This window comes from Sander lucioperca, chromosome 21 (genome assembly GCF_008315115.2).
Source record: "Sander lucioperca isolate FBNREF2018 chromosome 21, SLUC_FBN_1.2, whole genome shotgun sequence".
NCBI lineage: Eukaryota > Metazoa > Chordata > Actinopteri > Perciformes > Percidae > Sander > Sander lucioperca.
Window position 1 is genome coordinate 13,476,119 of NC_050193.1, and position 11,522 is coordinate 13,487,640.

Sequence of the window (11,522 nt, forward strand, 5' to 3'; positions counted from 1 at the left end):
AGCTGACAGGTCATATTAAATGGTAATTGAATAATACCAGATCTGGGTGCTTGGATATAGGTACCACCAACCCATAGATACAATGATATTGTACTCATATCTGTCCATTTTACAGGACTTTTAACAAGCATTACTTAGCATTTACCATCAGTAGAAGCTGTGAGCTATGTGTGTGCGTGTTTATGTGTGTGTGTGTGTGTGTGTGTGTGTGTGTGTGTGTGTGTGTGTGTGTGTGTGTGTGTGTGTGTGTGTGTGTGTGTGTTCAAGGTTACAGGGCAGTGAAATCAAGCGGGACTGCCAAGTCTTGTCTGTACATATGCAAAGACATGCCTTATTGGTTGCATAAGAGTGAAAGAAGAAACCTCTGACCCCAACCAGATATCATCCCACCAAATCACTGCCATAAACTACAGTCCATTCCTCCATGTTTATCAAACAGCTCCCACTTTTCCGTCCCACTTATTTGTTTTAACTCGACAACAAATGCATTCAACAGATGCATATCATTATAATAATCCCAGCACTTTGTATCTGTCTGCCACGAAGGAAAAAGAAAACTGTTGGCTTTGTGAGATATATTTTATTGTGGTAATCAACAGGAGATTTTTCTTCTTCTGTCAATTTATATATTGTTGTCTCACACAACAAACTAAAACTTTGTTAGAAGAAAACAAAGTACAACTCAGAGAGTCCAGATTGCTTCAAATGCATTTAGTGGAAGACAAGAAGAGGTCGTTCAATTCAGTAGACATTATTTCAGTCCATCAAGCAAAGAGAGTATTTCCAGTTTCTTGCTTTGATTAAGACATGTATGACAACACAGATTATTTTTTAATAATGTTTTAATACTTAGTGTCTATTCAGCCAGAAAGATGATAAAACCAAAAATAATAAATATTTATTTACAATAATGGCCTGTATGTTAATGTACAAATTAGCTATCTTTCCTCTGACTTTACATGCAGGAAGTCCTTGGCTCTGCTCTTGGTTTAAATGGCAGTGGAACCACAATTTGTTTCTGGAGCAAGCCCATTCTGATATTTTCAGCACAAGTCAGCAAGATATAAATACAAATGTGCTGAAATTTGCTGAAATGGCAGTCAGGTGTAGTAAGTTAACCCACATGGAGCTATTAGATTGAGAAATGTGGAGGGAAAACAAATTAATCTCACCTGGGATAAGTGAAGCAGTGCTACACTGTCTGACCTAACGTCTGTATTACTTGCCCTATTAATAGTAAGAGAAAGAAAGAGAATAATGCCTCTGGCATTATTTCTTAGAAGAACTAAGAAAAATAATATATAAACTAGGAAGCACATGTCTCTGCAAAACGCGATTAAATAAATGTTTCTTGATTGCCTGCATGTCTGCTTGTTTTCACATTAATATAATATGCCAAATGTTACCCCAGGGTATGGATTGATTTGTTTACACTGATTTCCAGGTAGACTATTTTTTATTATTGTTATATAATCTTCAAACTCATTTTCATTTAATTCATGTGAAGATAACACTATAACGCATCTAAATCTGAGTTAGTGCTTATTAAAACGTCACACAATATATATATATATATATATATATATATATATATATATATATATATATATATATATATATATATTAATGCAAGTGATTACAGAACATGTAAATGTGAGAAACTTTATATCGATATTCAAGCACTTGAAGAGATATTCTCAGTACTGTATTTTGTGTTGTGTGCTGGGGTTCGCTTTGGTCAATATTTGTTTTTTGGATTTGGCCTTTAAACTTTAAAGAGACATATCTTGAAAAACTCACTTTTGAAATATTGTGAAGTAGACAGGCAGTCAGTTTTTGTGTGGGCTGCCTAGCTTTAGCCAGTGAGAGTGAAATATAATCAACGGTTGTCTGCTAAAAAATGATAAGCCTGCTTTTGTCTACCACTGCCTCAAATCAAGGACCCATTGTTTCTGAAAATATTTGCTTTTGAGCGTTAAATCTGCTTATTATTTTATATTGCATGTTGCTGTGGAAGAACGGAAAGTTTCACAGGTGTAGCAACACCAAGGGGAGCAGGGCTTGGAAAAATGCTCAGTCACTCAGTGTATGCTCAAAAACATTTGTTTTTGAGCGTACACTCAAAACAACTGTTGAGAAAGAAACTCCATATTTAACATCTACTCAGGTCAAATGTTTCCCTCTGGCTGAATATATAAGACAAAGATATGCATACATGAGTCTTTTCCCTTTTTGGGATAGAAATATTTAAAACTCTACCTTGTCATGTGGCCCCCATAGTTAGCCTACATGCATGCATGTATATCAGTATGTATGCCAACTTACCATCCATTTACATTGTATAATGTAGAATATTTAGTCTTATTGTTCACAAAAGTTATATCATTAAGAGGAAAATCCACTGTTAATCTACACTTCTGTTTTTACCAAATTAATCTGGAGAAATATTCCCAAGGTTTAGTTTCCTAAACATCATCTGCAAAGTGTCAATTTCACTCCACACTCGTTGCAAACTATGAAACATTTCTCAAAATATTCATACAAAACTATGCTATTGTCATGCACTTTATGTTTCGTCTGCAAATTGAAACATGACATGATTTTTTTTTGCATTAAAGCTCCATAACAATTTCGGGAAAGCAAAAGAGTAAATCCAACGAGAAATGTCCTTGCTTTTCTGATGGAGATCATTACTGCTGTTTATCCACCTTTATTGGTATCCTCATGTCAGGAGAATGACAGTCATAGGGCTCTTCCCACGACGCTTTCATTGCTCTGCATCCAAAAACAAACCAAACAAGCAACAGCCAAAGGTTAGATCTCTGATTCTTTACGGGAAGACATTTGATCATGTCCAGGAATGACCTGTTCATCCACTAGCTCTGTTGAACACTTTCTGTCTTCCTTTTTCTCCACATCCCCCTCCTCCTCCTCATCCCTGCTGATGAAGGCCAGCTCGTTCTCATAGCAGAAAGAGTTGGCGCCCGATGTTGGGAATTTTCTCTCTTCCATGTCCTTGGCACTGCATCTGGGGGTGGATAGTACTTCAAATGTTTTGTGAAAGTAGGCATAATCTATCCTGTACTGGCTCTTCTCCTCAAAGATGACGGGTTCAAAGCGGTGACCCCACAGGATCTCTGAAGGCAGGTAAGAGCTGCGCGCCTGCGTCGTCATGGCTGTGGCCTCCACCAACCCCTCAAGTATTATTACTATCTCAAAGTCAGATGTTTCAAGATCTTGTTTACTGATGCCAAACAGTGGGCTTTCTTCATTAATCTCATGTATGACAGTGAGGGGTGCAACCAGAAACAGGCGGTCTGTGCCATTGTCATAACCTACGTTCATGTCAATCTGATCCAAGGGGATGTATTCGCCTTCCTCTGTGTAACGGGGCTTGACGAGCTGGGCTCGTACATGAGCTTCCACAATGTGGCTCTTCCTTAGATTAGCAACCCTAAACATGAAGCACAGTTTCCCATCACGCAAAGCGATGACTGCGTTGTGGCTGAACAGTAGAGTCTCTGCACGTTTTTTGGGCCTTGCCATCTTGGCCATGATGGCACCAATCATGAAGGCATCGATGATGCAGCCCATGATGGACTGAAAGACCACCATGAAGACAGCAACCGGGCATTCCTCTGTCACACAGCGAGCACCATACCCAATGGTCGTCTGGGTCTCAACAGAGAACAGGAAAGCTGCCACAAAGGTGTTAACCTGCATGACACAAGGAACAAAGTTGCCATCCCTTTCAGGATGTTCCATGTCACCATGTAGGAGGCCGATGACCCAGTATGACAGGCCGAATGTTAGCCAGGATACCACAAACACCAGGCTGAATAGCAAGAACATGTATCGCCAGCGGACGTCCACACACGTGGTGAAAATGTCAGATATGTATCGCTGTGACTTCTCATCCATGTTTGAGAAGTGGATGTTGCATTGTCCAGCCTTGCTGACAAACCGGCTGTGGTATTTGCGTCTTGTGTGAATCTTGCCATTGCCGAAGCTGCCCACAGCAGGCATGGTACTTAGTCTCAGGCCGTCTTCTTCACAGGACACGTAGCTGTGGTGGTGGGCCCTTCCCACACTCATGCCTCAGTGGGGCACAGCGACGTGGCTTCACACTATCAGCTTGGATCATACAAAACTGACCAGGCTCAGAGGAAGTGCACAGCTCCGCCCAAAACAGTGTCAGTGTCAACTGGAATTGAGAAGTGAGGCACAAAAGTATTTTCCTGTAAAGGAAGGACAGGTAAAATATTAGTATTTGTATGAATGTAAAGTGATGGATATCACCTGAAAAGTTGAATATGAATTAATTTACCTTTGTTTAAACAGACATACAGTAATGTTTGCAATAGTACATTAATGTGTTGCTGCTTCTGGACTCAGCAAAAACATTGCACATTTAATAGACTGGACACGGCCAATGAACATGATGTACATTTCCCCTTCAAATTTCCCCGTAAGTAGCTTTAGTGTGAGATAAAAAAAAATTTCAGTTTAGGAATAACACACATTCTCTATCTACACATTATCTCTTTGTTCCACACTATTGACTATAACTACTTTTGACTACTTGTTTAGGACAGACTTCTGCTACTTATGATGTACTTCTCTAAGGATTCACTCACTGTCAAACCACATAGTTAAGGAGATGGTTTCTAATAATATCTGTTGATTTACAAAGCTTTCCTAGCCACTGTTGATTTAGTAACAAATCTTTTGATTGTTTTTCCTTTCAATATAAATGTTGTTGATGAATGTAATTTACAATTATCTGTGTTTTAAAGCTGTTTAGACGTTGATTTATTTATGCTACACAATTTAGGACAGGCGTGCAAATGATGCAGTTATACATAGATTTTCAAACACAACTACATTTTATTTTTAATATATCCTTTCAGACATTTGATTTTCTGTCCTTCTCTTTCCACCCTGCTCTATTGGAAATACTCTGGTGTATACAATACATGTTTCTCTGATCAACAAGGTACAGAAATAGCCAGCTAATCCAATGTCCTGCCATTTTATGTGACGTATCTTCTGTTTCCTCCAGCTGGCACAACTATTAGAGTCACTGGAGTACTGTGATGATGCTGTGTGATTCCCTTGTGACTTGTGAGGCAGGACTGGAAAATAATATGGGCTGAAAAAGACGGGGCAGAAAATTGGATATCATAGAAAAGGCCTCAAATCCAAATGGTTTGATGGTAATCGATGCCACACAGGCACATTAACAGAAATAATATTCTAAAAAAGGGGAACTTCATCCAATTGCAGCCTTCAGCACATCCTAGAAATAAAGTGTGTTACATCTTCCATGTGATTTCCAGCAAACTGTGCACCATACAGTTTTGATTGTATTTTTTTTTTTTTTTGCTAGATAGTGCAAGAACCAGTATTATACAGTAAATGTAATCAGATTCCTTCTCAACATCCTGTTCACACAGAAACACATTACACAAAGGAAGACAATTGTGATTCCAGGGCATTATCAGCAACAGGTTTATAGGCCTTCTGCCTGAATATTTTGGAGTCAGACTGTCTATTAATGTTTTAGTCTACAGTCATGTTAGTGGCTCTGTGAGGCTGTACTTAAGCACAGTGGTGCTTTGAGTTAAATGCTAACATCAACATGCTAACATGCTCGCAATGTTTAGTATAATGTTTACCTTAGTTTAGCATGTTGGCATGCTAGCATTTGCTAATTAGCACAAAGATACACTAATGGGAATGTCATTAATTTAGTAGGTATTTGGTCATAAACAAAAAATGTTGGACAGATTGAATTTTTTACCTGATGATGGTACTAAATGAAAACTTAAGTGTACCACCTTCATATCCACCTCAGAATGCATTGTAATCCCTCAACTTGTTGAGAAGTTCAAGTTTATTGTCACATGTATAAGTACAGTGAAATGCTTGTTTTTTTCAAGAGAAAAGATGCAGTCAAACATCAAATAACGTACCTCAATGTTTTAAGAATGGCACTTATAAAGCATTTGAGATTTCATCTTTAATAAAACCAAATGGGGTCACAAAGGCTGCTGTGCAGGTGTCCCCACCATTGATGCACTATAGCTATAGAGATCAATACATTGTACAGAACAGTAACATAAAGTAAATGATGAATTTGGTATATACTTTCTGTACAGATTCAAGTTGAGGTATGTTTCAAACCCTCAACCTGAATTGAGTACAGACTGCAGGATGACAATTGATAACAACAAATTTGACATTATGTGCATGTTTCTCAATGCTCTAGTTGCTAGGATGCAAATGTTATTAATATCTAATATTCTGTCTGACTGCTTCTCAGCTCTCAAAGGAGCCACCCTTTGCCTGCTGGGCTGTGATCTCAGCACTGGAGCAGAGATGAGTCTATTTCTCTCCTGATCATGATAGAGACTGAAAATATATGTGAATTAAACAATGAGACAGTCCACAGGTCTATATATATAGTTTTTCTGTCTAAAGCAGCTTACCTTGTATGCAAGTGTTCCCAATAAATATTGATTTCCAATTTTCCTTTTTCCCCCAGGTCTTTTAGCCAAACTGCTGCATCCTTCTCCTCAGGCTTTCTTCAAATCTTCTCTTTTGTTACGGGTAGAACCACTCTATCCTCCTGAGGCAGAAAAGTAAATGGCCACAGAGTACCATCATGTCTGTGCCTCCTACTTTAAATATGTCTCTTTTTCCACTCAATAAGCAGAGCATTACAATTGCTCCTTCTGTCAGTCCTCCAAAGTTGTTGCTCGATTGATATCCAGTTGATCAAAAACAGACAAGAAATTAGAAAATGACTTTAGTGAAGAATGAAGTCATAATTTGAACCACTGAAATAGCACAACGACTTGATCACAGCTATCCCAAATTAAATGTCTGTAGGACTCACATGGCCTTTAGGGTCCAATCCAATCACAAAATTTGTCCCTCACAGCTTATTTCAGAGTCATGGGCAGTCGACAGTATCACACTTTCTTGGTATATCAGCTATCTGATCTTGTTCTGCTGCAGATCCCACTCTGTATCCCACATCCAGTGAACTATTGCTCACTGTTCAGCTCTCGTCCTCCCCCTCCCTTTCACGGTGTCACTGTAGATACTTGGCATTTGGAGACGAAGTGCTCTTCCCCTACCAAGTGTTGCACCCGCTGGTCAGCAATGCTCAGAGTTGAAAAGACCAACTGGTTTATTCAGGACTGATGTGTACTAGAGAGACCAGCCATGACCAGAACATAAACATATACAATTGATTTATCTGGGTTAGATTGGCACATTGGGTGTATTATTGGTCCAGAGGTAATTAGGTGGGCATAAATGGAAGTAAAGTTAACACTTCTAATTCACTATCATACTCTGTAATGTTGTCTTTATTTTCAAACTAAAAACCAAACATATCACAGAGTGGGTGGTGTGGTCTCTATTTTGACTCATTCATGAAGCAAAGCAGCTCCTGTTGAACATGCTGGACTTTGAAAAGCTCATGTAGGCAGTTCCTTGCTGAACATCACTCATTTGTCTTATGTGTGTGTGCATGCCTGGAGGAAGGAGGAAATCAGTGAATAGTTAGTGTATCACAGGGCCAGTGAGCAGTTGTTCCCTTGATCAGAGTTAAACAAGACTATGAGTCTACAGCCACGCTAGCAGCTGTGTGAAACTGTACCTAGGCAATGCATTAACATCAGCATGTTTGCTGATGTTAACCAGGTGTAATGTTTACCATGTTCACCTTGCTGCATGTTAGCATGCTATCTGCTGTTTGCTTTTTAGCACTAAACTCAAGCTAAAGCTAAGGCTGATGGGAATGTCATACATTTTGCATTTGTTATTTGTTATTTGGTCCTAAACCAAATAATTTGACAAACTGAATGTTTGATTTAATGATGGCACCACTTGACAAGTTAGGATCACCAAAGTCATTAGGATACGTCGTCTGGGGACCATGAATATCTGTACCAAATTGTGTGCCAATCCATCTAGATGTTGAGATATTTCGCAGAATAAGGGAAAACATCAGAGGATCACCAAAGTATTCATCCTATGGGGACCATGAATGTCTGTAAAAAAGAAAGAAAAAATACCAACCATGGCAAACCATCTGATGGTTGTTGAGATATTTCAGTCTGGACCAAAGTGGTGGACTAACCAATATAGCCACGGTGCTAGCATGACTTTAAAAGAAGTGTCCATAGTATAGTGAAAGATATTTCACTCTGGGCCAAAGCATAGGACAGACACACTTACTTTGTCACTAAATATGTCTTCTGGGTAACGGCAATTCATTTCCAAACACTCCAGATAAAAATATATCTCCTATGTGCAGTGGGCAAGCTACGACACATCTCATGCTGTTTCTTTAACAACCCACCGACACACCTCTCTTCCCGGGAGTTTGTAATTATTTTACAGGACAGAAACAGGATCAGTTAGTTCCAGTGGCCTAACCCAGATTCACTAGATGCCTTCACAGAGCAAAGAGATGGGTGGAAGGTGCACATTGCACGGCATCCAAGGAAGCTAAGCCATGGTTGTCTGAGTATCAGTTTTCTAATTCTAAGAGGAATTTTAGGAAATAATGTTTGACCTTTGAGAGTGTCAGTGCTGTTGGATCTGTGCTTACTAAAGCAATAAGACTATAGTATCTTCACATATTTTCACATTTATTAAGTAAAATCTTTAACAGAAAATCTGTTGAATGTAACATTTGGCAGGCTATAAATGTAATTATTCATACAGCACATTTCAAAACCTTAAAATACAAGGAGCTTTGGGTGTGTGATCCTGTGTGTGGGTGAGTCATATCTTTACATACACACTACATTACTGTTACTGTACGTTACTATGATATTAGGCCTGTAAATGGGTTGTGGGTTCAGTTATGAGATGGCAGACCAGATGGGGATGTGAAGTGTGCTATTGGGACAGAGAGAGCGCGGCCAATACCTCGTACCCAGCGAGTTATTTAAAGGCAGCCTCACTGCGACAGGACAAAGTGGGCCAGGCTTGACCACACTCAGGATACACACGCTGCAGTTTGATCACCTTTCAGATAATCAGCACAAACTCTCCTGATTCATATCGAGTGTTATGTCATGTTGTGGTTATCCAACATATGTGATACGGAAGACACAGGATGTTTACTCAAAGCTCAGTCAGACATGAGCGTAACTGGTCCTGGCAGGACACTCAGGATCTTGAGCATGGCAGGTACTCCAATTATACAACTGTGTAACCGTCTGTTTAGTTCAGTCTCAGCAGCACTCCTGCTGCTCATGCTCACTTGCTGCAGCTCATTGTTCTATTATCTATAGCTATCTATATATAGCTATATATCAGTATCTCTAGCTGTAAGACGTGGCCTGTAATTACTGTTGGGAATAACATCAATCACACAGTTAAATACGTGATTTATCTGCTGTTTCATCTTAATAGTACATATATTTGTAAAATCTTTGAGCAAGAGCTTGTAACTTGTAACTTGTTTTCCCCTCTTAGTCAGTGCTGCCACATTAGGTTACAGTGGCCTCATGATTGAGGCTATTTTTTCAGCTGTAGAAAAACAGCAGAAAATTCATTTTTGTCCGTCTTAGGAACAGAGCTAACTCTATTGCTAAGATGGACCTCCAACAAAATGGTTGCACACCTGTTTAACACAGCAGTGATCACAAGGAAGAGAGAAATAAAACACGAAATATACTGTACAGAGTGTGAGTGATATTTATGTCTCTGTTGGCAGCCAACACCGCCAAAAACAACCTGAGTGGGGAAGAGAGGCGTTGTGCTCCCACCGAACAGAAAGAAATGCTGCACATACACAAGACACACAACTTTTTTTAGGGAGCTGTTCACTAACCTCCCTGCTCCAGTTAGAGAGTCTGCTCCAGATCAGCCTAATCAACATCCTGCCTCATCATAATAAAGTGCCCTCACCTTGTGATAAACAGGGGGAGACCCTGGAGTAAGGTCCCTCTTACTGTGAAGCGCCTTCTGCAATCCAAACACTTTAGTTAATTCTGTTATTCTACCCCATACAAGTGGATAATGATGTTTATTTTTCTTCAAATAACATAAAGGTTATTTGAAAAGGTTATGAAAGGTTTAACGTCATGGTCTGGTGCTGTTCTAAAAATGTGTCGGTCTGTCCTGTACATGGTTCACGTTAGTCGTTGAGTTATAGAATTGGTGCCTATTAAGTGATTTCATATTGAATTATTGTTCATGGCTTTTAAAGATGTCCATATCGTATCTGATATAAATATGCTTCACATCTTCACACCTGTTTTTGCACCAACAAAACTTTGCTTGTTTGTTTCTGACACATTTTATACCAATCAGCCTCATCATCCTCCATACCGAGGCTGGCATTGCCAAACTGATGTTGGTGCCAAATTTATATTTGTCCCAGGTGAACAACGTAAGATGTATCCATTGTCATGGAAACACTGATAAATTTGAGTTCCATGTAGGTCACACACCTCTGGACCTGATTTTGTAACACTGTGATCCAAATCAAAATGGAAATAAACAAGCCCATGCAACTCCTTCGTGTTCACACCCACTTTAAAACACAAACGCAGATTTGTGTTGCATGTGAGAGGAAAAACAAGCAGAGTTGTGGTCCCGTCAGCTGCAGTGTAAACGCTACTGAAGTGTATCATTGTGGAAGCAGGCTGTGCTGGTTGCAGTAATTGATCTTTGCAAATGGGCCACTTATTTTTACAGCCTGAGCAGGTGCACCTTTGTACTGGTGTTTCTACATCAGCCGCTGATTAGTCATGAGGACTGGGAGCGTTTGTGGGGCAGCTCGACCCGGCAGGTGCACATACACTCCCCACACAAAGAAATGCAGAAACAAACTGAGAGAAGTTTATATTTGAGATATATATCAGAATTACTTTCTTTATTCTGTTTAACATGTTGTAATCAGAGTAAATGTCATTAGTATTAGAAAGTCATGTCGAGAAAATAATGAAGGAATTAAAAAAAAGAATGACAGTACATGATAATAAAGCCATAAGAGAACTATTTGTGAGCGTGTTTGTCAAAGGGTTTCAAAGATTTAAGTTTTACTTAATTAATATTTCAGTTAAAGTTACATCCACTGAGCTATCAAGATTAAGAAGACAAGACAAATATATTTTCGAAAGGAAATTATGTGGTTAAAGGGACAGAATTCATGCAACACCAGGAACCCTTACCTTATCACAGATGCAATTTTGTATGCATTATTTAAAAGGATATCAGTCAGATATCATTCTCAGCTTACTGGTAGCCTACCAATAAACAACAGAACAGAGACAACACAACCCGCCTTATGAGGCTGAATCCTTAAAACTCCAATCATGCTCAAATGCTTTTGTATGCGTTGGCCCTTTGAAATGAATTTCTTTCTAAGAAAAGTTCTTTAATGTGATTATTTAGAGTAAAACTAATTAAAATCCAGTTTGCAAAACATTCACATACTTTCATTATCGATTAATTTGCTGATGTAATCTTTTTTTTTTTTTATCATC

General features: G+C 39.0%; 1 protein-coding gene across 2 annotated transcripts; it reads right to left on the minus strand.

Moving 5' to 3' along the window:
• Positions 1–560: 560 nt before the first annotated feature.
• On the minus strand, positions 561–7,121 carry kcnj12b (potassium inwardly rectifying channel subfamily J member 12b). 2 transcript variants are annotated; one of them, XM_031320909.2, is made up of 3 exons: positions 6,902–7,117; positions 6,492–6,631; positions 561–4,238 (listed from the first exon to the last, which is right to left on the minus strand). In XM_031320909.2, the coding sequence occupies exon 3, from the start codon at positions 4,093–4,095 to the stop codon at positions 2,815–2,817; it is 1,281 nt and encodes a 426-aa protein (XP_031176769.2). In that variant the 5' UTR covers positions 4,096–4,238; positions 6,492–6,631; positions 6,902–7,117; the 3' UTR covers positions 561–2,814. The 2 variants fall into 2 exon arrangements, with proteins under 2 accessions (XP_031176769.2, XP_035852835.1); XM_035996942.1 differs by having other exon boundaries at positions 6,492–7,121.
• Positions 7,122–11,522: the final 4,401 nt, after the last annotated feature.

Coding starts and splice junctions, on each gene's coding strand:
- kcnj12b (XM_035996942.1), bottom strand. CDS start 4,095: ATGAGTGTGGGAAGGGCCCACCACCACAGCTACGTGTCCTGTGAAGAA.